The following is a 25472-nucleotide window of genomic DNA, read 5'->3' as shown; positions in this document are numbered from 1 at the left end:
CTGGCATATAGTAGGTACTCGGTAAATATTTTCTGAATAAATGAATAAACCTAGTACTGCTCCTTCATTACCCAGACAGGCATCTGCCTGCCCCTGGTCAAAAAGGGAGTTATGGCAAAGCAGGGACAGGCTCTCAGGTCTCCAGCCTCTTGGTCTAGGGCTCTATCACCTGGATTAAAGGGCCCCATGGCAAACTCCTCCCACCCTCCCATATCTCTTCATCCTTATTCCCTCCAACTCCCAGCTTTCCCTTTTTTCCTTTCTCTTTGCCAGCTGAATAATTAACCATTGAAAACAGAAACTATAATTACTCTCCCCAATGCCTTTAAATTGCTTTCATTTTGGGTTCTATGACCCCTGTCCTGGGTGGGGGCTGGTCTCCCCCTCAGCAGCCTCGCAAAGAGGAAGCCAACCTAACCAGCGCCAGCTGGGGCCCCAGCCCCCCAGATCCAATGTCCAGCTGTACGGGAGGCCGGCAGCAGATGGGTGAGGAGGGTCCCAGGCAGGCTGGGGCTGACTCAGCTAGGGTGTCAGTGGGACGTGCCCAGGCAGGACAGGAGGCCAGGTAGGCAGGTGGGCTGGATTTCCGAGAGTGATTGATGCCAGGTGGCCAGAGGGCCGCTTGCTCAGCAGGGTCCAACCTAGGATGGCCCCAGTGGGGCCTGGGTCTTTCCGTAGGTTGCTTGGCCCAGCTTCGTGCCCCTGCCTAGTGGATACCAGCCCATTCATGTCACTGGTTCCTCAGGGAGGCCACCTGGGAGCTTAAAATCAACCAGTGCAATAAGGTCACAAGAGCCTTGGCCTTCCAGCTCCACAAGGCCTTACCTTTCAGGGAAACTGAGGCCTGGTTAGCACCTGCTCAGTTTGGCTTTATTGGTGAACTGGGCTCAGCCTGCGGAGAAAGCCAGGCAGCCCCACCCTTACCTGGGAAGCATCCTGTATCCCTGACTCACCAGGAGCTTAGGCCCAGCTGGGACAGGAAGGAGAGTCAAGGGTGGGGCAGTCTGGGGCCCTACCACTGGAGGCTCCCACCTCCTGCCTCCAGCTAGCTGAGCTTGGTCCCTCCCTGACCAAGATAGATGGAAAGGGAATGGGGGGTGGAGGTGGGGAGGGCTCCTGTTTTTTAAGATCCCCAAGGAAGCATGCTTGCTCAAAGGCAAGAAGTGGGAAGTCATACCCCTCGCTCTCAGGGAATACCTCTTATTTGCTCGTGGTGTAATAAAAGGCCTGCACTTGTATCCTAGTGCTCCTGTTCACCTGATGTGTATCCTTGGGCAAGTTACAGCCCCTCACAGGGTCTCGGTTTCCTCATCTCAAATATAAGTCAGGTAATTCCCCACCTACCACCCTCACAGGGCAGTTTGTGAGATTCAATGAAACAAAGTGTGTAGAAGCATTTGAACAAACTGGCAGGTGCTGTCCAGGTGAAGGACACAAGGAATTACTAAGCACACTGTGTGACCAACAGTGTGAGCACCAAGCTCAAACCAGCACCAGCCATGGCACCCATGCTAGGGCAAGGGAACAGCCAGTTGCGAAGCTTCTGGGCTACCCAGCAGATTGCCCCACTTTCCTTTGTAAAATCTCCCTTGGATTTTACTTCACACTCCCACAGCTGCTCCCAGGGGGCCCTCAGGGCTCCATCCCCCACTGGGAGGGTTGAAGGCGTGGACTGGGTGGGGGACTACTGGAGGACACTCAGTTGGAGAAGTGCGGGAAGTGCTCACTCAACTGAGTCAGGCTCTACCCCAGTGAGCGACACCAATCTGGCCTGAACCAACCCTGATGAGAGACCCCCAGCCCAGGCCGGGCCCCACTCTGGGCAGGCAGTCAAGCAGCAGAGGCTCCATCTGATCCAGGCACTTCCTTTGGTTAATGAGAAACCAAATAAACAGCCTCTGCCCCAGCTGGCTCCAGGAGCACCCCAGCCAGGCCCAGCCCTACACTAGCCCAACCTTCCTTCCCTCCGCCTGCAGGCCCTGTGGCTTTCCGCCCCCTTTCTTCTCCACCAGCTCCCCACTTCCCTCATAGCCCGGGTGGCACCTTGGCTAATTCTCTGGGGCTTCCTACTCTGGATCACTCTCTCTCTCCTTCTTCCTCCTCTTTCCTCTGCTGCCTTCTACCCCATTTTTAGCTGCTGGATCTCACTTGTCCTCTTCCCCTGACATCTGTCTTAGCCATCTCCACAGGGAGTCCCCCCACAAAACCAGCAGGCTGCTCCAGGCTGGAGCAGGAAGGCTCCAGGCCCTGCCAGTCTGCCTCTCCGCTGTGGGATGGAGGCCAAACCCTCTTCAGGGCCCTCACCACACTCTTTGACTTGAGCAAGTTACTCATCAGCCTGTGGGAGGTAGACCGGGTGCTCAAAGCTGCTCTAGCTTGAGGGTATCGACTGCTGGCCAGAAGCCCCCAACTATGCCATGGTGGTGGCTGTGGTGTGGCCCAGCTCAGAAGCAAGATTCTTCTGGCTGAGAGGTGAACTGGGCAGCCTGAAGCAGGCCCAATACCCAGTAGGCTGCAGCCGAAGTTCAGATCTTGGGAAGTTATTTCTATCCACCTCCAGGCGTCCTGAGGCAGGGCAGGGCTGGGCCTGCCAGCAGGTCCCAGATCTAGCCCCAGCTAGGTGGTGGCAGTACTTGTGGACACACCCAGGTCCCCATGGGAACATCCCCTCCTCCATTAACCCTCTCTAACTGGGCCTGTGCCAGACTGGGCAGATGCCCGTGGCCTATGCCACAGAGGTGACAGGATGAACAGGGGAAATGGTCTCAGGCTCCATGACAGCAGAACAAGAGAGCAGAAAAACCTGGGGTGAGGAGAGTGGCAGGAGGGTCATAGGGCACTAAAACATCTTGCTCCACGAGGATAGCCATCATCTGCCCGTACCTGCCCCAGTCACCAGTGGTTTGAGCACAGGAAAGCGCACACACACACACCCCCACCACACACGCACGCACACAACTCTCACTCTCCATTTCCCAACATCACGACACCATTTTACACCCATTTCTCCATGTGGTTAATTTTTTTTTTTTTTTTTTTAGTTCTCATTTTTTTCTAAGAAAAAAGCAACAAGAAAATAATTCAGAGTTTATACAAAACATCTTTACATTATTTTTTTTCCAAAAAGACTAGTATTTACACAAATGGCAACAGAAACAAAAACAAAAACCCTTCCGACTGCCACCTGGAAGGGGCTGGCTGTTCTGCTCCCTCTCCCACCTGGCACTGGGGTGGGCAGCTGGCCAGGAGGCAGTGTGGAGGTGGATGGTGTGAGGCCCAGCTCCTTCCATGGCTGCTCTGGGAGTGCCTGCAAGGCGCACTCAAGTGGCAGTCTGTTAGCAGCCGTGCTGGCAAGGAACTGGGGTCAAAGTGCACAGCAGGCTGGCCCAGCCCCAGGCAGCCTCTTCCTCTTTCCAGGCCCCAGCCCAAGACTGGGACAGCAGCAGGAGCTGGGTTGGGTGGGGGTTACCCACCTGTGCTAGGGCCCAGAAAAGGAGCAGGCCACCTGGTCTTATACCCGCTTAGGTCTCCACCCTGGGCCTCTGTTTCCCCACCAGGCCAAAGGATGCCAAAGGTAAGGAGAGAACAGGGCGGGGGGTGGAGGGGAAACTCGCAGCTCTGCAGGGCAAATAGCCACCTGGGCACCTCACCTCCCTCCACCCCCCATGAGGTCATCTGCCTGCAGCAGCTCTCCTGTTCCCCAGGCAACAGCCAATTAAGACATTAATTACCGTGAGAGTGAGGGAGGCAGAAGATGCCCAAGAATCCCACAAGGAAGGGATTTTGTGTGTGTGTGTGTGTGTGTGTGTGTGTGTGTGTGTGTGTGTGTAAGGGTGGCAGTGACTACCCCATTGCCAGGATAAGCCTCGTAGGAGGGTCAGGAGGGGAGGGTGGGACACCTTGCCCAGTGGCACTTTCCTCTTCCCTCATGGGCGTGAACAGCCCTGGCCTGCCCCTTACCCCACCAGAAATACCAAGGAGTCTATAAAAGAAATGGCATCCTATGCTTCCTGGCTGACCACATCGTGCCCCAGGCCCTCTTATACTGGCTCGGGCCAGGCTCACAAAGCCTGGGGAGGGGCTGCCTTTTACATTTTTCCATTTTTCTTCAAAAAACAGATGAAAATGAGTTGACAGCTAAAAAATGAACACAAAAGCATTAAAAACAGTGATGATAGCGGACAAGCAGTCCTGGGAAGGTGGCAAGGGGGGCGAGGGAGGGGCAGGGCCAGGGGACTGTCTCCCTGCCTGCTGTCCATCAGTGTCCAGCCCTGCCTTCCAAGAAGGGGCGCCCCCACGGAGCCCAGAGGCCTGGCCAGAGGGGGAAGGCACAAGAGCATGGGGGTTAGGGGCACAAGCACCCCCCTCCGAAGCCCAGGGGGCAGGGAAAAAGGGGGATTATAAAAGCCAAGAAACTACAAAACTAAATACAAAGGTGGGCACAGCTGGCAAGGGGAGGGGGTGTGGGGGCGAAAGGAGAGGTCCGGTCCAGGCCGACTGTCCCTCGGGGGCCTGAGGCCGTGCCGGGCACTCAGACCTTGTAGTAGATGTTCGCCGGGCTCTGGGGCGGCATCTCTTGGACGATGTAGACAGGGTGCCCGTAGTCCCCACTCACCTTCTCATAGTGGGGACAGTAGTTGTTCTCTGTAGTCCGTAAGGGAATGATGATGTCGCTGGGCTCGGTGCCCGCTGTGCCACTGCCCCCCTTGGGACTGGCCAGGGTACTGAGCGAGAGGGCAGCCGCCCGCTGCTGTGTGTGCTTGCGGTGCCGCTTGCGTAGCTTCAGTAGTAGGACCGTCAGGAAGATGATGATGAGCAGGAAGATGACGCAACCGGCACCAACAGCCGCGAACAATGCCACCTTGGAGTTGAAGAAGCCATCAGGGTCCCCGCTGCTGCCCCCACTTGCACCTGGGCCACTCTTCTCTTCCTGGTTCACAGTCTCTGAGGAAGGGAAAGGGGAAGGAACAGTCAGCCAGGGGTCCCAGGGACACACAGCAGATTTCAGGCCAGGCCCAGCTTGCATTTCTTCAGGGACAGGGCCTAACAAGGCGACAGAGCAATGGCTCCTGACCTCTGGGAAACACATACACTTACCATGCTTGCCATCAGAGTCACCCAGGGAGCCCCGACTACCAGGGGCCTGTGTGGCCATCTTGACAGTGTTGTCTGCCTCCTTGCTGGGCCTGCTGGTAGTCAGCTGCTCAGGCATCACAGCATTGGGATCTAAGAATGGAGACAGAACAGGTGAGAGGCAGGGACCCGGCCAGCATAGGTGCCCTCAGTCATCAAGGGTGGGCCAAGAATGGCCTGGATACTGTAACCCTACGCCTGCTCCCCCACTCCTAATACACATGCACCCAGCCAGGAACATCTGTTCCAAAGGTCAAACAGGGTGGGGTGAGGGGACCCTCAGACTAGGCACTCACCTTGCCCAACCTTCATGATGATCTTCATGGTGCGTGTGCGGCACACACCGCCCTCCCGGTTTTCCAGCCCCTCCAGGCTTCCATTGGATGTTGCTGCAGGAAGAGGCCAGAGAAGTCAGAGAAGTCAGGAGGAGAGAAAGGTCTACTAGCATTACCCAGAAACTCCCATTCTGCTTCAGCCAACAGGGAGAGAAACTGCAGTCGGGAGAAGCAAGCAGCTCCCATCTACCAGTGAACCTTTTCATTTTCTTCCCTCCCACTAGGAACAAAATGGCCTAGTCCAGCCCAGGCCAAGAACAAGCCCCACCCCCAGGGGCACTGCTCCTCTGTCACGAGCAGGCCATGGCCCCTCGGTAAGGTCTGCCTCCTCACTGGGATCATAATGGGGGCTTCTACATAGGCTGAAAGGAATTCTGGAGTAGGAATCAGGAGAACTGGGTTGGAGTCCTGACCCTATCTCTAACTCACTGTGTGATCTAAGGCAAGAAGTCCCTTCACCTTTTGGGGCCTTGGTTTCCCCTGAAGAAAAAGGCTGAATAGCTGGCTGATCCCAAAGGGCCTGGCATATGTTACCATTCCCAATATTAGAACTTAGGTGGGCAAAGAAAATAAGAGAGAAGCAACACGAATTGGAGACCTCTCCTGCCCAACCCCTGGAGCCAAGGTGAGCTTGGTAAATGTTGGGGCGAGAATTCCAAGGCCAGGCTAAGAGGAGAACATGCCAGTCTTCAAAGGGGATCAGATCCAGCAGGGTCTTAACTACATGCAATAGCATTGCACCACTTAGAAGCTCCCACTACTACAGGAGAGGAAAGAGTTAAGCCCAGGGAGAGAGTCAGAGGATGGGATGGGCGGGACTCACAGGTAATGTAGTAATCATGGTGCTTCTTGAACTCCAGGCCCATGTAGTTGGGGCTGAACTCCTGGAACTTGATGGTAAAGCGTATTTCCTGCTCTGGCCTATTGCAGGTGACCAACACGTTGGGGTCGAGCACTGTGCTACAGGCAGCTGCCTGCTCAGGCCGCACCAGGTACAGCTTGTAGTACTCATAGGGCCGCCCTGCTTCTGCTCGGGGGCAGATGATGTCCAGCTTGTCTCCAATTTTCGGATAGATCACCAAGCCCTTCCCACTCAGGAACCTGCCCAGAAGGAAGAAGACGGTCAGCCTCAGGGTTGGGGGTGGCCCCAGGCCATTCCAGAACCAGAGAAGCGGACGAGAGCCGGGCTGGGCCTACTGGGTGGAGACGGCAAGAGCAAGCCTTCTGCCCTTCCTCCATCCTCAGGCTGGGGGTGGGGAGAGAGAACCACACTACCAGGAGGGTGTGGAAGGGGTGGCCCATGGGCAAGGCTGCCAGGCTCTGACTGCTCGGCAGGGTGGAGCACTGCCTGGCTGGGGGAGCCCTTTGTCCTAATGTGGCATTTCCGCAGGGGGCTGACGTGGCCAATGGGCTGGGTACCAAGGTGTCAGGCCCATGCTACCTGGAGGTGGCAGTCTTATATACCCCCACCCCCAACAAACATTCCTTCATGACCGCTGCTACTACCTCTCCTATACCCATACACACGTGCGCGCGCACACACACACCACACACATACACACACACAGCAAGCCCACACATGTCTTAGTCACCACCCCCCGCAGCTCCCAGCCAAAGGCTGGGGGAGCTCAATCTGTCTGGGACCCATGTCTTCTCCCCCATCCTTCCTAATCTTGGGCATGATGGAAAGATAGGAACAGGCATCGCCTGGAGCAAAGGGATGATGGCCACAGTCTCTGGCCAGGTGCAGCTCTGCTCACTCCCACTGCCTATTGTCCTACTGGCAATTCATCCCACCCTCAAAATGCAAGACCCTGAATTCCTAAACTTGATTCATCTCATTCTTAAAAAGAACAGAGGAGAAGAGAAGGGGCTCAACCAGAGACAACAGATCATAGAAGATAGGGCCTCATCTGTATCCTAACCTGTCACCTCTATGTTGCTCCTACTCCAGCTCCTGAGAGGAGATGGACAAATGCCTTTTGAGCCAGGTTCATATTCTAATCCAGAAAGCCAGGCACTGGGGGACAGCAGGGAGGGTCAGCAGCCCAGGACCACCTATCCGTAGGACTCTGTCCTTGCCTAAGCACACATAAAGAAAATGGTGCTCCATTGGCCATTTCTGAGACTGGATGGGCTGGTGCTGAGAGCAAGGCAGAACCATGTAGGAGAAAGAACACAGACTTTAGAATCAGATTCCAAAGCTAGGCCCTTACTAACTCTGTGACCTTGGATGAGCTGCCTGTTCTGAGCTTCAGTTTCTTCTCTTGTAAAGTGGGGGTGGCAAGAGCCCCTACCTTCCAATATTGTGGTGGGGAGACAAGGCAGCACATGGAGAACACCTAGCACACAATAGGCGTTCAACATGTTTGACTGCCTCTTAGAAGCAGTCTCCCAAGAGGCAGGAGGTCAGATACTAACACTAAGTACCTATGAGCTCACTCTCATATCTTGGAGGGGAAACAGGAAGAGAAGATATGGCTCCATCGTCAAGGACTTTACTGTCCAGTTTGGGTCAGAAAAGTAAATAACCCATACTCGAGTGATAGACAACACCAGGCTATCTGTAGGTATGTGTGAGGATGATGATTCAAGCAGCAAGGGCTGGAGGCAGGGAGAAGAAAGAGATAGCTCATCTGACCAGGATGGTCAGAGATGTATCCACAGGAAAGGCAGGATGAAAGTGGGTCTTAGGTGAGGAATAAGAAGTCAACACACTGAGACAGTAGACAGCAGTGGCTACAACACAAAGCCCAGGCCAGTGATTGGTCCAGCTTGGCTGGGAGTGAGGAGAGAGAAACAGAAGAAGAGGTGGAAAAGTTCACCTGGGGCCAGACTGAAAGGCTTCAAGGGTCACAGCAAGCAGAGTGGGTTTCATCCCATTGGAGACAGGCTCTCAGAGCAGGAAGGACAATGGAAGGCTTCAGGCAGTGCTTAAAGAGAATGAAGCTGACAGTGTCATGCACCAGTTCACAGGCTACCACAATCATCTGAGAAAAGAGTGGTTCCATTTCCTGAGGGCCCATTACACCAAAGGTACTACAAGCAATACCGGCCTACTGGGAACTCTGGGCAAATGCCTTTGCAATGCCAAACCTGTGTCCTCATCTGAGGGAGGGAAATGATACCCAAGTAGGCGAAGAGGGAAACTGACCACATGGATGAAGTGGACGAAGAAAAGCAGCCTTTCCTCCATGTCGAGTGAGGCTCCACCAAATTGGGAGCTGCCATCTTGATGTGCAGGAGGGTAAAAGCCAGAATGAGATGGCCTCCCCACTGGTACCTAACTATAGAGGGCCCAGAAAGGAAGTAGGCATGGGATGGAAGCCTGGATAAACATTTCAGATGGAATACCCCTGTCCCATGCACCATACAAAGCCAACAAGTTTCCCCAAAGCCTCTAGAATTCTCCAGGCATTTTTTCCCTTTCCAGTGCTCACAACGGTTCCATCCAGATGGCAGGATTAGACAACTGCTCACATCTTAGAGCCAGCAGGAACCTTAGAGTCCAGGCCCTGCATGTGAGGGAATGAATGATCAGATGAATGTTCCCATTGAAAAGAGGGGTCTAAACCTACCCAGGACAATAACCCGATGGGTCTAAGAGGCCCTAAAACATTACCTGAATCCTTGTACTGTTGCATCTTAACAACACATATATATGCAGCTACATAGAGGGCACGGAAAGGGAGACAGGCCAGCTCAGCTTTCTAACCACTCGGTTCTGGCTTACTCACCAGGGAGTCCTGTCTACCCCAAGTGCAGTCTCCCATTGCCACCCAGGTTCCAGAGCCCTGGAATTGGAACAGGGCTTCTAGCTAATTGGGGTTCTACCTTGAAGCCAGAGGCATTGAGGAAACAGATGTCTACATGATGGAGGAGGGGGGAGAAGAGAGAACTATTGCCCCCAAAACCCCTCAGAGTCTCTTCAACCTCAGTGAACAGACTTCATAAATATTCATTAGTTCATTTGCATGGCAGCTGGCAGAGGGAAACTCACCTTCCCCTAAAGTGCAGAAGGGAGCGGAGCCTGATGAGACCCACCTTCCCTGACCCTGATCCCCCATACTGGTAACCTTAGCATCTTCCCGACCACTGGGCAAACCTCGTCTTGACCTGTCAGAAGCTCAAGAGAGTGGTAAGGGGCCATAAGGGATGGGTGTATAGCCAGTGAGAGTGAAGGCCAAAGCTAGGTAGAACACTAGTCATACTTTAAAGGGGGACCCTACAGTTCTCCCCTCTTACCAGATTAGGAGTAGGAGTAAGGCAAGAGGAGGAAGAGATATCCCGAAGTGAAACTCTTTATCCTCCACCTTACTTCCCCCCACCCTAGGACCAAGCCAAGCTTTTCTGCCTGGGGCCACCCCCAGACAAAGCCCTTTTCTGAAAAATAAAGGGATTGACATGGCTCAGCAGGAAGCCTGAAGCAGGTCGCCATGGTAACCCCTGAGGCCTTCCCTCTCCAGCCTCAGATAGCCCTGGGACCCCAGGGCGCCACCCCAGGGAGTAAAAGGACTTGGGGGAGGCGGCCTAAGCTATTCCAGCTCTTCCCCCTCTACCCTAACCCAAGTTCTACCTTCAGCCTTTCTACCTAGCTTAGAAGCACCACCATGCCATCACTGCCACAAAGAATCCTGGGATATGAAAAGCCTGAAGGGGCTGGGGACAGTAGCCTCCAAGGCCCTGGACTGGCCAGAAACCAACTAACCAACAGCCCCCTCCTTGTTTTCTCCGGATAAGCCCTTCTCCACCCATGTGAATACAATTTACAGGGGGCAGGGAGAGCTTGCAGCTAGGAGGGTCTTGCCCAGAAACCTGCCCACATCCCACCAGGTCTATACTTCTTTCCCTGTCACCCTGCTCTCAGGCTCTAGCAACTTGTGGTCAGAGAATGACCAAAGGGGGAGCCTGGTTCTAGGCCATGCAAGTCCAAGTCTGGTAGAAGCCTCTAGCCTCAACCTCGATTCAGTGACCCCACGACCACTGCATCTGCACCTCCCAGGGTGGCAAGACCAATGGAGGACAGACCCCAAGCCAGAGCTCAAGTCTGTTCTCATCCCAGCTAGGGTGGGGAGCCCCCAAATTAAAGGCTCCTCTTTAACTCCCCCAGCTCCACCCAGCCCCCGAGGCTGGCAGGAGCAGGCCTGGCGTGTCCCAGCAGTGCCCGCCCAGGCGTGGGTGGGCAGGAACAGCAGCTGGGTCCTGGCACACACAGCTCTGTCAGAGGCAGGGAAGCCAGGAGAGTCCTGGAGGAAGTCACCCTCCCCATCTACACTGAACTATGCCCTTCCCTCTGCCCCACCTGGCTAAAGCTCGTGTCCATTATGAATTTAATACCCCCCCTCCTCGATGTCGATGTCTGCTTTCTGTGGGGTCCCTGAGAAGAGAGATTCTTAGCTCAGAGAGGAACCAAAGGTGCCACTCAGAGCTCCGCAGGGAGTGTGCCAGGCAGTGAGTTGGCTGCCTTTAGTTCAGGTCACCCAAGCAGTCAGCCCTGGAAGATAGGCCTAGAAAAGTCAAATGAGGAAGTTGGAGCACTGCTCACCCCACACAGACAGGGCCTGAGTCACAGGGACAGATGCTTGCACACCTGCGAGGTAAGAGGGGAACTCAGGGGCAGGGAGCCAGGGCCTCTTCCCAAACGCCACCTTGAATTCCTGTCTCTCCTATATTTCAAGGCAGCAGGAATGAATGGCACACAACACAGCTCTGCCCCCATAGGCAAGTCATTGACTGGCCTTAGACGAGTCACTTCCCTTGTCTGGGCATATGCCTTCTTATCTGGAAAATGGGACCAATACCTACTTCCCAGGGTTGTTGGGAGCATTCGATGAGATCATATATGAGAATGCATCGTAAGTAGCAAGGTGCCGCCTGCCTATTAGTTAGCATGCCAAACACAGCATTATTTAGAAGTAAAAAGCTGAAGGAGCTTACATTCCTGGCTGCTAGCACCCTGACCCAAAACAATGATCGTGAAACACGCCCAAGAGGGGCTGCTATGGTCTGCGGGGTAAGGAACCCAGAATGTGGCTGGTGAGCACCCCCGTATCTCAGCTCCTCTAATAGTCACAGAGTGGACTCTCCCCCAAACCTGGTGTTCCCATGGCAACTAGCAGCCTCCTGGCTGGCCCACTCTATCTCCTTTAGTCCCTAACCCCAGAAAACAGTGATGCACCATAGTATCCAGGGCCCACGCATCCCCATTCACCTGAGCGGATGAGACAACAGAGAGCCCAAGGGAAGAAAGGGAACCCTCGATTCAGTCCCCACCCCAGCCTCACAGGTCCTTCTTGCCCTTGCCTGGCTGCCCTATGTGGGAGAGGGGAGGCAGGGGAACAGGGGACTTTAGGAGCTGCTGGATTCCCATCACTCTCAGGCCCCCACCTGTGGCCAATCAGCCACAGAGTAGAAGAGGTCAGGTCCCTAACCACCCCGGAAAAGGGCCCCCTGAGCTGGCCTCCCCAGGACTGTGAGCTAGAACAGCTGTGTGGGGCTGGGGCCAACACTTTGGCTTGGAGCAGGCAAGCATGGGTTGGGGTCTGCAGCTGCCCCCACCCATGCTGGAGTCAAGGGTCCTGGATGCCAAGCTGAACCCCCCACCCCCACCCCCTTGTAGGGAATGTTTGTAATGTGATCTCAGGCACATTCTGACTCCCTGGAGGTGGGGGAACCTGAGTGGGGGGCAGGAAGGGGTCAGGACGGGACTGAGAGACTGAACTGCAGCAGCTGGACTTGGCTGAGGACTCAAGTGTGAGGCCTGCCGGCTGCCCCAAGCTCCCAGGGGAAGAGGCTGCGGGAGGGGTCGCCTAGGACCATTTAGATAACAGCCCCCCAACTCAGACACACACACACACACACACACACACACACACACACACACGCACACACAGAGGTTCCTAAAAAAAACTCTAGCAGGACCAAACCCATCCCCCCACCTTGCGCTCATGGGGCAAATCTGACAGGAGGGGCCAAGGAGGCAGAAGCTCCTGCCACTCAGGGACTAGCACCCCAGAAGGCCCCAGCACCAATTTGGGAAAGAGGCTTGGGAGTCTTGGGCCAGCCATTCCCGCTTCCCCTCTCAGTCAGGGCTGGGGCCGGGCCGCACGCACCTTGGAACCTGGAAGTGGACCCCCAGCCCCACCACTTCTTTTATTTTGATTTTTTTTTTCCCAAGAAGGAAGCAATTAAGCAGGGTTTATAGGCACTGGGAGATTTTCTTTTTTGGGATGGGGGTTGCCAGCTTCTGACAGGGCTGAGGAGAGAGACCAAAAGCCAGGAGAGGAAGAGGGGAGGGAAGAGAGAAAATGAGCCTGAGAGGGAGAGCACGGGCATGTGCGAGAAACAAAAGGACTTGAGAAAAAGAGGCAGAGAGTGACTAAGAGTGAGAGGGAGTGTGAGAGCAAGGCAGAGCAGGCGAGCCTAGCTGGAGAGGGGAAGTGAGCGCTGCTCGCGGAGGGTATGAGAGGGCGAACTGACACGGGCCTGAGAGGAGAACTCGGGCAGGAGGCAGAGAGGGAGGGAGACAGAGAGGGACTGTTTATTTGAAAGGCTGTGGCAGCCTGAGGGTTGGGCGCGGTGGCAGAAGCAGCCCCCAAAGCTCAAGGAGAGCTGAGGGCAGTGCCTCCTTCCTGTCCATTTGCCCCCACCACCCCGAGCCAACACATGTAGACAGTGGCTGCATTCCAGACCCCTGAGCCTGGATGGAAGGAGGGTGCACCAGGATCAGTCTCTGATCCTTCTCAGGATCTACCCAATTACAGAATGGAATTCGGACAGTTTCTAGAGAGTCTTCAGCCACCCCCCATCCCCACCCCACAATGCCTGCCCTCAGCTTGAGGTAGATGAGGAGGAGGGTCAGAGAGGATACCACCCCCCAAAACCTGTAAACCAGTCCAGAGCACTAAAGTCTCTGAGCACAAAAAGGGGGAAGCACAGACAGATCGTGTTTCTTCCAGCACCCCCAACTCTGCAGGAGGGCTCCTTTCCAGCTGTGGAGCTGCATGCTATCTCTGGTTAGAGACCCGAGAGAGCAATTAGGTCACTCCCATGAGCCCCTATGATGGGCTACCCCAGGCGGATTTCAACTCTCCTGGCTCAAGACAGAACATTTCCAGCCTCCACCCTTACCGGGGTAACTGAGCACTTCACAACCACTGAGTACTTCACAACCACTGAGCACTTCACAACGTTCCCCCCTGGGCTCAAGCAGCCCAGAGCTCCCAGAGCATTTTGAGCCCCTGCTGTTAGGAGAGTGTTGTACCCCGTTTGGCTTCTGGGTAGGAAAGAAATTCTTGCCAATCCCTTTCCTTGTACCCAGGGAGAGCCCTCCACCCCAACCCTGGTTTAGCCATCCCACCAACCAGTAATAGGACTCTACCTTAATCGAGGAGAAGAAAACTAAAGCTGCCTTCTCCTACTCCAGGGCTGAGAGATCAAACGTCCCTGGGACCCAAGAGGCCAAGGTAGGCAGGAGCCTGGGAAGTTACCCGGGGCAGGGCGGGGTTGGGGGGGAGGCGGCGGGGGGCAGCAAGAGTGGACAGGAAGAAATTTGAGATACAGGAATCAGTGATCACGGATGGAGCAGGTCAAAGCTCCCCAGTTTCCTGCTAAGTGGGGTTGTTCGCACATTGCTGGGACCTCCAGAAAACTGAGAGGAAGGGCAATTTTGACCCTTGGTTCCAACCTGAGTCCTGGATGCCAAAAGAGAAGAAGGTCCAGAGGTCACTACAACAGCCCCAGCGACTTCCCACTAAAAGCCCAGAAACCACTGAGCCACCGCCCTGAAAGGTGTGCGTGTTGTTTGGAGGGGTTGTGTGTGTGGTGGTGGTGGGGTAGTTGTGCAGGGGAAGGAGAAGAAAAGAAAGGATGTCCTTTATATAGCTGCCCACCCCCCGCCCCAACCCCTTGGGGAAAACTAAGCACAGCTCCCCAATCTGGGGGACAGACTCGGGGGCCAAGGGGACCTGCCTGGGCAGGAATCGCTCCTTCTCCACCCACCTCCCTCAACAGCTCGGCCGCCACTCTCCGCCCTGGCGGGCCCTTGAAGCTCTGTTACCGGCTCCATTGGACCCCTGACGGGCACTGGTTCGAACCCCCACTACCCAACGACCACTCTCCCACTCCGCCCCTCTCCACCCGCTGCCTTTGTGAGCCTGGGAGCAGCGCCCGCCTTTCTACCGCTCCGGCAGGGAGAAAGGAGGGGCGGGGGGCAAAAAGAGACAGCAAAGCAAAAAGCCAGGGAGGAAAACAGGGAAGAAAGAGAAATGAAAATGGGAGAAGCCCGAGTGGGGATGTTGGCGCTGCCACCCACCCCAAGCGCCGGGTCCCGCTCTGTGTTCCCTCCACAGCTACGCAAAGGAGGAACCCGTGTTCTGGCCTCGTCTCTCGCCCGAGTCAAGCTCGCTCCTGGAGCGGCTCTCGGCGAAAATCACCACGTTCCCAGGGGCCCCGGAGGGAGCTGCGTTCTCGCCTCCACTCAGTTCTCCGGTGCGCTCTCGGGCGCCCGGACTCCCCAGCTCCGCCTGTGCGACCACCTCGACTTGATCCAAGACGTGCAGAGGCAGGGGCTGGGAAGCCCAGGGGGTCACAACCCAGCCAAGTGCCCCTACCCCACCCCGCCGCACCCTGCTCCATCCGCCTGCCCGCAGGAAAACACTCGAAAAAGCCGGAGACAAAATGAGGCGCCGCTCCTCCTCCGAAGACCTCCCCACATGCACTCCGGGGCGTGCGGCCTCACCCTGAAGGAGTGCCTCCCACCCCAGCGTCCAGAGGAGATAAGTTACTCACTTGGGGTTGAGGGAGCTCCAGGATACGGGCTCCAGGTTCTTGGCCAGCGGTGTGGCGAGCCGGCACAGCGCCCACACGACCATCGCCACAAGCCACTTGCCGAGCCAACGCTGCCCAGGCCGAGCCATCTTCCCGGGGGCAGACTGCACTTCGGGATCCCTTGGCGCCTCCTCAGCAAAGCTCGCCTCGCCTTCCTCTGCTGCGCTGCGCTCGGAGCCGCTCAGGCGCCCATCCTCCGCAGCCGCCGGCCTTGAAGTGCTCCCCTCCCGCCGGCTTCGGTGTCGCTCTTCTCCGCCCGGCCGGCCAGGAGGACTCACTGGGCAGCCGCCCCCAACCCGGGCATGGGCTTCGGCCCCCGAGGGCTCGTTCTCCTGGGCTCTCCGCTGCCGCACGAGGCGCGACGGGGGCTCTGCGCCCCCGGGTGATCCCGCCCGATTCCGCTCGACTTCCCGAGACGGTTCGGGGCTGCGCGCCCTCTCCCCGACGGGGTCTTCCCGCAGAGGTCTCGGTGACCGCCCCGACGCCTCGACCGTCCCGGGATCGCTGTCCCTTGGAAGAAGTGGGGGTTTCCCCACAACACAAGCTCGGTCCCCGGGCTCCCGACTGGGCCGCCCTGGCACGGGCTCCGTTCCTCCGGGCCACACTGGGACTCCGGGCTACGCGCCCCCGGACAGCTTCTACTTCAGCGCGGGCCCTGCTCAGTGTACTTAGAAGAGCGGGGAGATGCTGCCGAGCGAGCCAGTCCCATTAGTTTGCGCCCCCGAAGCCTCGGCCGGATAGCCCGGCAGCCTCGCGTCGCCGAGTCCTGGCTCCCGGGCGATCGAGCCGGAGGGTCTGCGGCCAGCGCGAGCCTCACAAACCTCCCACTGCTGTCCAGCTCGCATAGACTCCCTCCGCTGCCGCTGTGCTGTCTACTCCCTTGCTCAGGCGAACGCAAGGCCAACCCTGCTCTCTTAGCCAATAGCAAGCTCAGTGGCGGGGTCCTTGCCCCATACCACGCCCCCAGAGCAGGAAGGGGGCGGGGTTTCAGGGAGCTCTTAAGGACGCCGCGCGCCCGATGGCACCAATCTGAGTGTGCGGCTCGTGTGGTTAGGGTTGGGTCCCGCTCAGTCCTGTTCCCAGAGAGCTCAACCCGTGGGAAGTTGGCACTCTCAAGAGCTGCCGGCCTGCTCTCCTCTCCACGCGTCTGGTCAACACCCCAGCACACTGACCCTGTCCCAAGTACCCCAGGGAAGTATTTCCATTCTCTTTTTACACACAGGACCCCTGAAGTCCTGCTCTGTGCCCACCTCCGTGTCAAGGACAGCCTGTCTGCTCCTCGTCCAGTCCCACGTAAGGCTTTGGTGGGCTTTCCTCCTCTCGCCCTCAAAATGCACTGTCTGCTTGCACTTGGACCCAGAGTCAGGAACATAAATGTGAGAGCAGTGGGAGGGGGACACTGGTGAGGGTCCAGTACTTGATTGGGGTTGGAGGTGGGGCGGGGAGCAGGGTAGGGTGTGGTGGGGAGAGAAGGCGTGTTCATCGCCCCTGGGGACCAGGCCTTCGGAATCTCAGCTTTCTGGGGGAGCCTTGTGGGACCTCTGGAGCCAAGATTTAGTCTTGTCCTGTCCGAAGGCGCGGGCAAGGTCCCGGGATAGGCAAGCGGGGATGAGAGGGCACGTCGATAAAGAAAGACACCTCGAGGGCAAAGAGGAAAAAGCACAGGGCATGAGACTTTTGAAAAAGCAAAAGCGGGCATCCTGGCCCGGAGAAGCCGGACTCCAGCCTGTCCCGGCCTCGCCATCTGGGTCTTTGTCTCCCAGCCCTGGCCCATTCTTCCCGCCCCGCCTTGCCTCTTTGCTTATAACTTGGCTCGATCCCATAGCTCAGACCCTCCAGGTCCGACCCACTCTCGCTGGTCGGACCCTAGAGGACGTACCCACGTGCTAATGTCTCCCCCTGCTGGACTTCCATAGCACTGCGGGCGCCTGGGATAAACCCGGAGCTTGCCATAGCACAAGACCTGGGACAGGCGTAGCCTTGGCAAAAACCGCCACCCTGTATGGGGAGGAAGGGAAAGAACTAGAAGGATATCTGAGTTTGGGGTAGGCTTAGGGACTGCCAAGAATACAAGGTCTCCCCACTTTTTCTTTATGGAGATAATTAGATGAGCAACATTCCCAAAGTGCTCCACCATTCACACAGTTTCATGTCCATCATCTCGCTTAATAGGTGACTGAGCTACTGCGTTTCTCAGTGGATCCTCTGATGATCTTTGTGGCTGTAGAGGTGGGAATAGCCCAGATTTTGTCTTTTTATTTTCTCCCAAATAGAGGAGAAAATAGGGAAAATCTGGGCCCTTCCCACTTCCAGGGACAGCCCTTGAGGGTGAAGTGGCTCTGGGTAGGCAGGGAAAGAAGGAGCTGTTTGGGGTCTCTGAGCTCTCAGCTGGACCCTGCATTGGGGTGTAAGGAAGGAGAGATGAGATGAATAGGGTGTAGGGACACACCAGTAGTCTAGCTGGGAGACTGGGATCCCTGGAGTGCATGCTAGGACATCAAAACCTGAATACAGAAAGCAGCCTGCTGCTTACTGAGTGCCTACTATTGTCAAGAACCAAGTTAGATGCTTTTCCTTTCATAACCTTTTGAAATGAGTTTCAGTATCCCCATTTTACCTACAGGGGAAAGTAAGGCTCAGAGAGAAGTGACCCATCTGAGATCACCAAGCTGATCAGTGGTGAAAGCAGGATTTGACTCCTGGGACATCTGTCTCCAAAGCCTGTGGCCATTCCCCTGTACCATACGGGCTCAAATTCCCAGCCAATCCTTGCTTCTTTGCTTCTTTTGTTCATTCCTGGTTAAGGCTGGGTCATGCATGGACAGCAGCAGCCTGGGGCTGGCCAGGACTCTTCCCTCACTGTCCTTCAAGAGGTTGCCAGGCCTGGAAAGTTCATCTATATTCCTGGCCATAGCCCAGAGTTCTTCTCATCTAAGACCACCACTGCCAACCCTAGAGCCAGCCTCGATTCTTCCTCCCCACAGCCAGCATGCCCAGTGCCCCACAGGAGGAGAGCCCAAGGCCAGGTGGGGGATGGGGAGATGAGGCTATGCGGCCAGTCTTGGGAAACATGGGGAGACAAGCAGTTCCTGAGTGTGCCAGCACCTAATCCCAGTGGGCAGGGTGGCAGAGGAAATGAGGAGAAGACTCTTTATGTCCAGACCTGCTCCACATGCTACTTATCCCTGCTCACAGCACAGCCTTTCTGCCTCAACCTGCCCACACCAGCTACAGGGGCCTCAGGAGCAGAGCTGAGCCTGCTCCCTGCCATGGCTAGGCCAGTGATTCCAGGTTCCCACCTCCTGCCCCACCCTGGCGGGGCCTCAGATGTAATGATTCAGGCCCCCGAGGTAGGGAAAAATTACTCCCAAGGGAGCCTGAGAGGAAGTCAGGATCTGTGAGCAATGGGGGCCCTCTCATCCAAGCCCTCCCTATACCATTGGCAGTCACTCCCCACCCATTTCTCCCAGGTTACTGTGTCATTACAAACACGTCCACGCACGTGCTCACACACACACACACACACACAACTATCAGGTTTCAAGTCCACCAGCATTTCCTGAGCAGTGCCTCTGTGCTGACCTCCGAGCAGGGCCATCCCTGTTGACACAAAGAGCAGCTCCAACAAGCCCTGCCCACAAGGAACACCAAACACTGATACCTGTATGTGAGGGATCCTGGACCCAGAGATGCAGGAGAACATCTGGCAGCTGCAGGAAGCCTCGGGCATCGTGCAGCCCTGGGAGAGCAGAGCTGCTCCTTCTGAGCTCAGCTTCCCACACCCATGAGCAGCAGGGAGGTATAAACTTCAGAGCCACAGAGTTCCCTGCTTATGAACTGTGTCTCCTTGGGCAAGTCAGTTCACCTCTGTGTGCCTCAGTTACTTGTCTGTAACCTAGAGGTCGTCCCTCATTCACAGAGCCGTGGTGAGGGGTGAATGAGACAATGCATGTGAAGGGCTTAGTATCATGCCTGGCCCACTGTGGTACTTACTAAATGGAAACTCTTACTCTTCTGCAGAGCCTCCCACAGAGACACTCTCATCCCCAGTCACACACGTTCTCACCTGTTCACACATGCTTTGTGTGGCACATGCACATTTTTTATCTCCTCTCATATTCTCACACACTTGTACATATACGCACACAAACTCTCATTCTTTCTCACCTATCCATTTATTCAGCAGAAGGTGGCAGGACCGGGTACTGTCCTCGTGGAATTTAAAATCTAGCCCCCAGAGTTTCTCATGTTCACTATCATCTACACACGTGTATGAACATGCACACACCTTTCTATTTCTGTGGCCCTTGTCCTTGACTTCTCCCTGCCTGCCTTGCACTCTGAGACACAGAGAGGTGAAGTAACTCACCTAAGGCCACCCAGCCAGGAAGTGGAAAAGTCAGGATGTAAACTAGGCCACACTGATATACCAAGGCTGTGGAAAGGAGTGTGTGCCAAGGTGTGGGCCTGGGAAAGCCAGCAGGCCCAGCCAGAGCTAACAGTTAGAAAAGCAGACTGAAGGGTCAGGGAGCAAGGATCCTAACTTGAGGTCCAAGGCATTGCCAACTGGGACAACCCAGTGGGGCTAGCAACCCTCTCTCTTGTCTGCAGTCATCTCTAGCCTGCCCCCTGCCTCCTGTCTTCCTCCTAGAAGACCTACTACCTGTACCTGCACATCTCACATACACCGGCACCTATTCCCTACAAGGAGAGGGAGAGCTACCATTTATTAAACACCTACTGTATGCCAGGCAGTGTGGCTGGGTGCTTTCACCTGGTGCTCTATTATGTTTGTTTAATCTTCACAACATCCCTGAGGTTGATATTGATAGACCTGTTTTAGAGATGAGAAAACTAAGGCTGCAGGCTCAATCTGGCTGCATCCTCTGCTCCACCAACCTCAGTCTGCAAAGTGCTCTTTTGCTCAGCCAGCTTATTCCCACCACCCCCTTCTCTGCTGTCCTTCCCTCTGCCCACACTTGCCTCCTAGCTGAGACCAGCTGGGATCTATGCTGATCTTGGGTTGCCCTTTCTCTTCAATGAATACTTTGCTTTTTTCCAATTCACCCTATCTGTAGGTCAGTCTCTGGGCAAGCCTGGGGTGGGGCCTGAGACTTCCCACTCTTCCTCCTTTCCCCACGTGGCTGCATCATACCCCAGGGCTAGGTGAGATCTAGCCTCAGGCGGGTAAGATCTGGAAGTCTGTTTTCACTGCACCCACGAGAGTTCCCAGTGGCTGGGGAAGAAGGGGGTGGTCCCAAAGGCCAAAGGTTCAGCCAGACTCTCTCCCCAGCCCTTCCCTGTCCCTGCCCCAGCTGCATGCCTGGTTTATGGGTATTTGCACTGAGATCATCTTGATCTGCCAGATGCTAGCCTGTGTCAGGTTGATGGCAGAACGGCACTAGGGATGGGAGGAGCCCCTCTCTCCCTCAGATGGGTCTGGTCCCCCTCCCTCCTTCTCTCTTTATCTCCTCCTCATACCCCTTACCCCTACCCTGGACTCCTAGACATCTGTCCCAAAGCCTCAAGCTCCATACAGGCAAATGACCTGCCCCCCTGTCCCTGTAAGAGCCTGACATAGGGCATCTGAGAGCCAGAGCATGACTTGGTGTGCATAACAGGTGGACAAGCCTCTGAAGGGCAGCTGGGACCCTGGGCCCTCAGAGGCCTCATCTTCAGAAACCCCTGCCCTGCTGGGTTTCACTGATCTAGGCTCAGTTTCCTCCAGTAGTGCCCCTGTCCTCTGCTCTCCAGCCCAGCAGGAGGCAGCCTAGGTAAGGGTAAGCCTGTTGCTCTCTTGCTCTGGTTACCTGGAGAATGTGCAAGGCTAGGCTGGGCCATTCATCACTGTCAGGGGCACAGGAATTCGAGGGAAGGGAGCAGCACCTGTCCTCATCTGTCACTGACCCCAGCCTAGCTCCTCATCTCAGAGGGCCAGTGGGCCTGGGGGAGGGCGATGGGATGCATCTTTGCCAGGTCCTCCTCCTGGTTCCTGAGTGAACACACTAGACACGTCAGGCCCCACAAACACCGGGAATAAAGTTCCTATGGAGGAACACCCCAAGCCGAGAGTGCATTTGGGCAACCGAGGAGCAGAGGGAAGGACAAGCTGCTTCCTCAGTGCTCCAGCCCCCTAGCTCTGAGCCCTCTCTGGACTCCGAGCTAGCATCCTGCCTCCCACCCAACCATGGAGGTTAAAGGGTCAGGTTCTGGGCTTTCTTGGCTGATAACCGCAGGCCTACCAGGAGAGAGACCACGAGCCTCTTGGGGCATCCCGAGGACAGAATAGGGGCTGGACCCAGCTGGCCAGATAACCACTGGCAGATATATGGCACCCAGGCCCACCACCCTCCAGCTGCCCCTCAGCCAACCCAGCCAGGATGTCTGACACCTCCCCTCCCCACTCACAATTTAGTCTATCTTGGTTTAGAGACCTTCCTTCCCACCTTCAATCAGGAAGGTCCTGGTAAGGGCCCAGTCTCTAAGCCTTTAGTCTCTCAACCAAGCCTTCCCCGCCCCACCCCCACCAGACCTCCTCCTCTCCAGGGCTGCCCAAAGAAGTGTTGGGGTGAGGCTGCGGCCCTGACAAACCTCGATTGACAAACCACTCAGCATCTTCCTCGCCAGGAAGCCAGCCCCTCAGAGGAACATCAATCTCCCTGGCCTGGCTTGTTTTTCTTCCACAGCCTTTCTCCAGGACACAAAGCAGAGCCTGCGGCAGCCCCTGCCTTAACTGGGAAGGGTGGGGTGTGGAGAGGGAGGGAACTTTCCTCCTGGGATCGGTGTCCCTGGCAGAGGTGCAGAATACAGGAAGTTTGGGAGCTTCTGCACTAACTTAGTGCCTGAAGGAATTAGGGCTCCAAAGACCAGGGAGGGAGAGGGTGTGATCTTAGAGGTGAGGAAAAGAGGCAGTCAAAGAGGTGAGGAAAAGAGACAGGTTATTGAATCAAAGTGGTGGAGTCCCCAAGCAATCTTTTCCGCTCCCAGGTAGCCTGCCTATTTCTCAAACTCTGTCGACCTCTGGTGGCCAGCTAAGTATTTGCATCCCTAAAGCTGAACCAGCACTGAGCCTCACCCCCAGCAGCCGAACAGAAGACCGGGACACGGCCAGCTTCCGGTGCTGGCCTGGGCTGAGCTAAGCCAGGAACGCCCTCGTTTCTCCCTATCCTCCCTCCAGACACTGGAAGTTAATCTATTCAGGCCTGCCTGAGCACCCACCTCCTCTGGACAGCCTTCCTGGAAGGCCCTAGCCCACAGGGACTGTTCCTCTCTTTGAGCTCCATATTCTGACTGTACTGCCCGAGATCTCCACTTGGATTTTCATTATTTGTGTACATCTTAGCTGTCTCACTAGATACTAACCTGGGGCAGAAACCACTGACTGCTTCTCCTTTATCTTTCTGCATCAAGGCCAAGCATAAGGATGGGCATACAGGAGGCACTCCACAGATGCTAATGGTGATGGTGATGATGGCAGCGGTAGTGGTAGTGACAGCCACTATTTATTGAGCACCTACTACATTCCAGATTGTTTGTATCCGTTTTCTCATAAGAAACTCATTCTATATACAGACGAGGAAACTGGTGCACTCAGAAGCCAAGTGACTGAAATAGTGTCTCCCATCCAGTAAGCAACAGAACCCAAAGTTTTATGCAGGTCTCTCTGGCTCCAAGCCACAAGTATCTACATCAGCCACATGCCGGACACAGCCTTTATTCCTGGGAGGGACACGGAGATGACTGCAGCTCAGCCCCTGATGTCAAGGAATGGTGTTGGCCACAGCAAAGACTTGTATGCTCCATGGAACATGGAGGGACTAGCTCTGCATCCTTCCTCCTGCTCCCCTCTCCTCATCTCAGGGAAAGTCTTCTCTGGTTTCACCATTTGACAGAAGGACAGATTGCCCAGGCCAGATGAGCAGTCTCCCAGATCCTGTCACACACAGAGGCTATAGCTAATTAGGACACTCCTACAGACATCAGATGCATGAAAAAGTCAAGAATCCAGGACCGAAGAGGGAGATTCCAACAGAGATCCTGCCAGTCTCTCCCAGGAATAAGCATAGGTGAGTCCAGTTCACAAACACTGCTGGGCCTCCCCTGACCCTGGCAGGTTCCAGGACCTGAGACTTAAAGAGATGAGAGAGACACTCAAGTCACTTCCCCTCACCACATGCCATGTTTAGTTAGCCACCAATCCCAAACCAACACGCACGTTTGAGTAGAGGGCTCACCAACCCCACCCTCACTCTTGTCCATGGCTCCCTGAGACATTTTGTCTCTCTCCAACCTGGTGATCTTGGAGGAAACTGAGGCAGGTCCCCCTTACCTTCTCCCCTCCCCATGGAAGCCACTCACCTGAGACTCTCTTTCAGTCACTCAGTTCTTAGTAGTCGGTGTGAAGAGTCTGCTCTGGCTAGTAAGGAAAAGAGCCCACTGTGGGGGTCTGAGGTGTTCCAACCCTCCTCTCCTTCCCTTGCCTGCTCCTACCATTCGTGTTTTAATGAGGCCCTGGCTTGGAGTTGATAACCCTGAAAAGCAGGCAGCCCAGTCAGGTTCCCAGGCCTATTCTGCAAGGACCCGAGCTTGCAGGTTTCAGGATGGACTTTCCGTGGACACTTTATTAAGGGGTTTTATGTCCAAAGGGGATGATTCGTAACACCTGCTTTTAAAAATGTCCAGGCTGAAATTGCTACAGCTAGGCAATAAGGTCCAGGAGTCTGTGACTGTGATTACCCATTTTTCCTCCAGTTGGTGCAGTACGGAACAGCTTCCTGCAGGAAATCTCAGCCCTGCCAGCAGGGCCTTCCAGGGTCCACTGCTGGGCATGAGCACAGTGGTCTTCCTCATAGGGGTGTGCGTGCCCTCGCTGGGCAACTCAGCTTCCATCAGCAGCTGACAACTTCCCTATCAGCCCGGCCAATTGCTAAGGCTGATGGGTGTGCACATATTGCACGTAGCCTGCCACACAGAATATTTGCACTCCAGGAGCTCATTAGGGAAGATGGGCTCAGGTGCTGCCACCTAGCATATAGCAAAACTCCCACTTCTGGAAATAATGTTTCCAGGAGTCTTGCCTGAAAGTGTGCAGTCCAGTGAATTCTCTTGATACCTTCAGTGACCCCTTGGATTAAGTCAGGCCACTGGAGTCAATGGTGCCCAGATGGGCATTGTGGGGGCACACTCCACCACTGCAGGTCAGGAGAGAACCATGAGTGGGACAAGGTGATACACAGTCCTGAGTAGTCTGCGGCATTCCCTGCAAGAACCTGAGAGCCTACTTCATAGGATGGTGTGAGGGTTAAATGAGTGAGACATTTATATAGCAAGCGACCTGGAGGTCATAGCCGTTATTCGCTGTCTTTTTGATCTCTTCACATATTTATTAGCCATTTGTGTCTAGTCTCATCTTTGGGTATTTGTCTCCTTTGCTTTTGTGATTTTTAAAATTAACTTGTAAGAACAACTTACATATTAAGAATGTTCATTTTTGTTGGAACTTTCTGAGGTCTAGAGCCCAAATTATTATTATTATTATTATTACTACTACTACTATTATTAATATTATTATTATTACTACTACTATTATTATTATTATTATTATTTGAGATGGAGTCTCCCTCTGTCGCCTAGGCTGGAGTGCAGTGGTGCCATCTCAGCTCACTGCAGCCTCTGCCTCCCGGGTTCAAGCGATTCTCCTGCCTCAGCCTCCTGAGTAGCTGGGATTACAGGCATGCTTCTCTCCTGGCTAATTTTGTATTTTTAGTAGAGACAGGTTTTCTCCATGTTGGTCAGGCTGGTCTCAAACTCCCGATCTCGGGTGATCCGCCCGCCTTGGCTTCCCAAAGAGCTGGGATTACAGGCGTGAGCCACCGCACCCGGCCATTATTTTTATTATGTTACTGTTTTTCAGATTGTTCATTTTTGGTTTTGGTGGTGGGTTTTTTTATTTTTTATTTTTTATTTTTTTGAGATGGAGTCTTGCTCTGTAGCCCAGGCTGGAATGCAGTGGCACAATCTCAGCTCACTGCAACCTCCGCCTCCCATGTTCAAGCAGTTCTCCTGCCTCAGACTCCCGAGTAGCTGGGGTTACAGGCGCGTACCACCAAGCCTGGCTAATTTTTGTATTTTCAGTAGAGATGGGGTTTCACCATGTTGGCCAGGCTGGTCTCGAAC

The 25472-nt window shown here is 55.1% G+C and overlaps 1 protein-coding gene across 2 annotated transcripts; it reads right to left on the bottom strand.

Annotated features, from left to right (window-relative positions):
- Nucleotides 1–3003: 3003 nt before the first annotated feature.
- On the bottom strand, nt 3004–16212 carry EFNB1 (ephrin B1). 2 transcript variants are annotated; one of them, XM_003816897.6, is made up of 5 exons: nt 15258–16212; nt 6292–6569; nt 5430–5522; nt 5098–5226; nt 3004–4944 (listed from the first exon to the last, which is right to left on the bottom strand). In XM_003816897.6, exons 1-5 carry the CDS (start codon nt 15383–15385, stop codon nt 4532–4534), a joined length of 1041 nt encoding a protein of 346 aa, XP_003816945.1. In that variant the 5' UTR covers nt 15386–16212; the 3' UTR covers nt 3004–4531. The 2 variants fall into 2 exon arrangements, with proteins under 2 accessions (XP_003816945.1, XP_063457822.1); XM_063601752.1 differs by having other exon boundaries at nt 3004–5226; nt 15258–16179.
- Nucleotides 16213–25472: the final 9260 nt, after the last annotated feature.

This window comes from Pan paniscus, chromosome X (genome assembly GCF_029289425.2).
Source record: "Pan paniscus chromosome X, NHGRI_mPanPan1-v2.0_pri, whole genome shotgun sequence".
NCBI lineage: Eukaryota > Metazoa > Chordata > Mammalia > Primates > Hominidae > Pan > Pan paniscus.
Note: the sequence above shows the minus strand (reverse complement) of the source record. Positions and strands in the feature narration are given on the sequence as shown.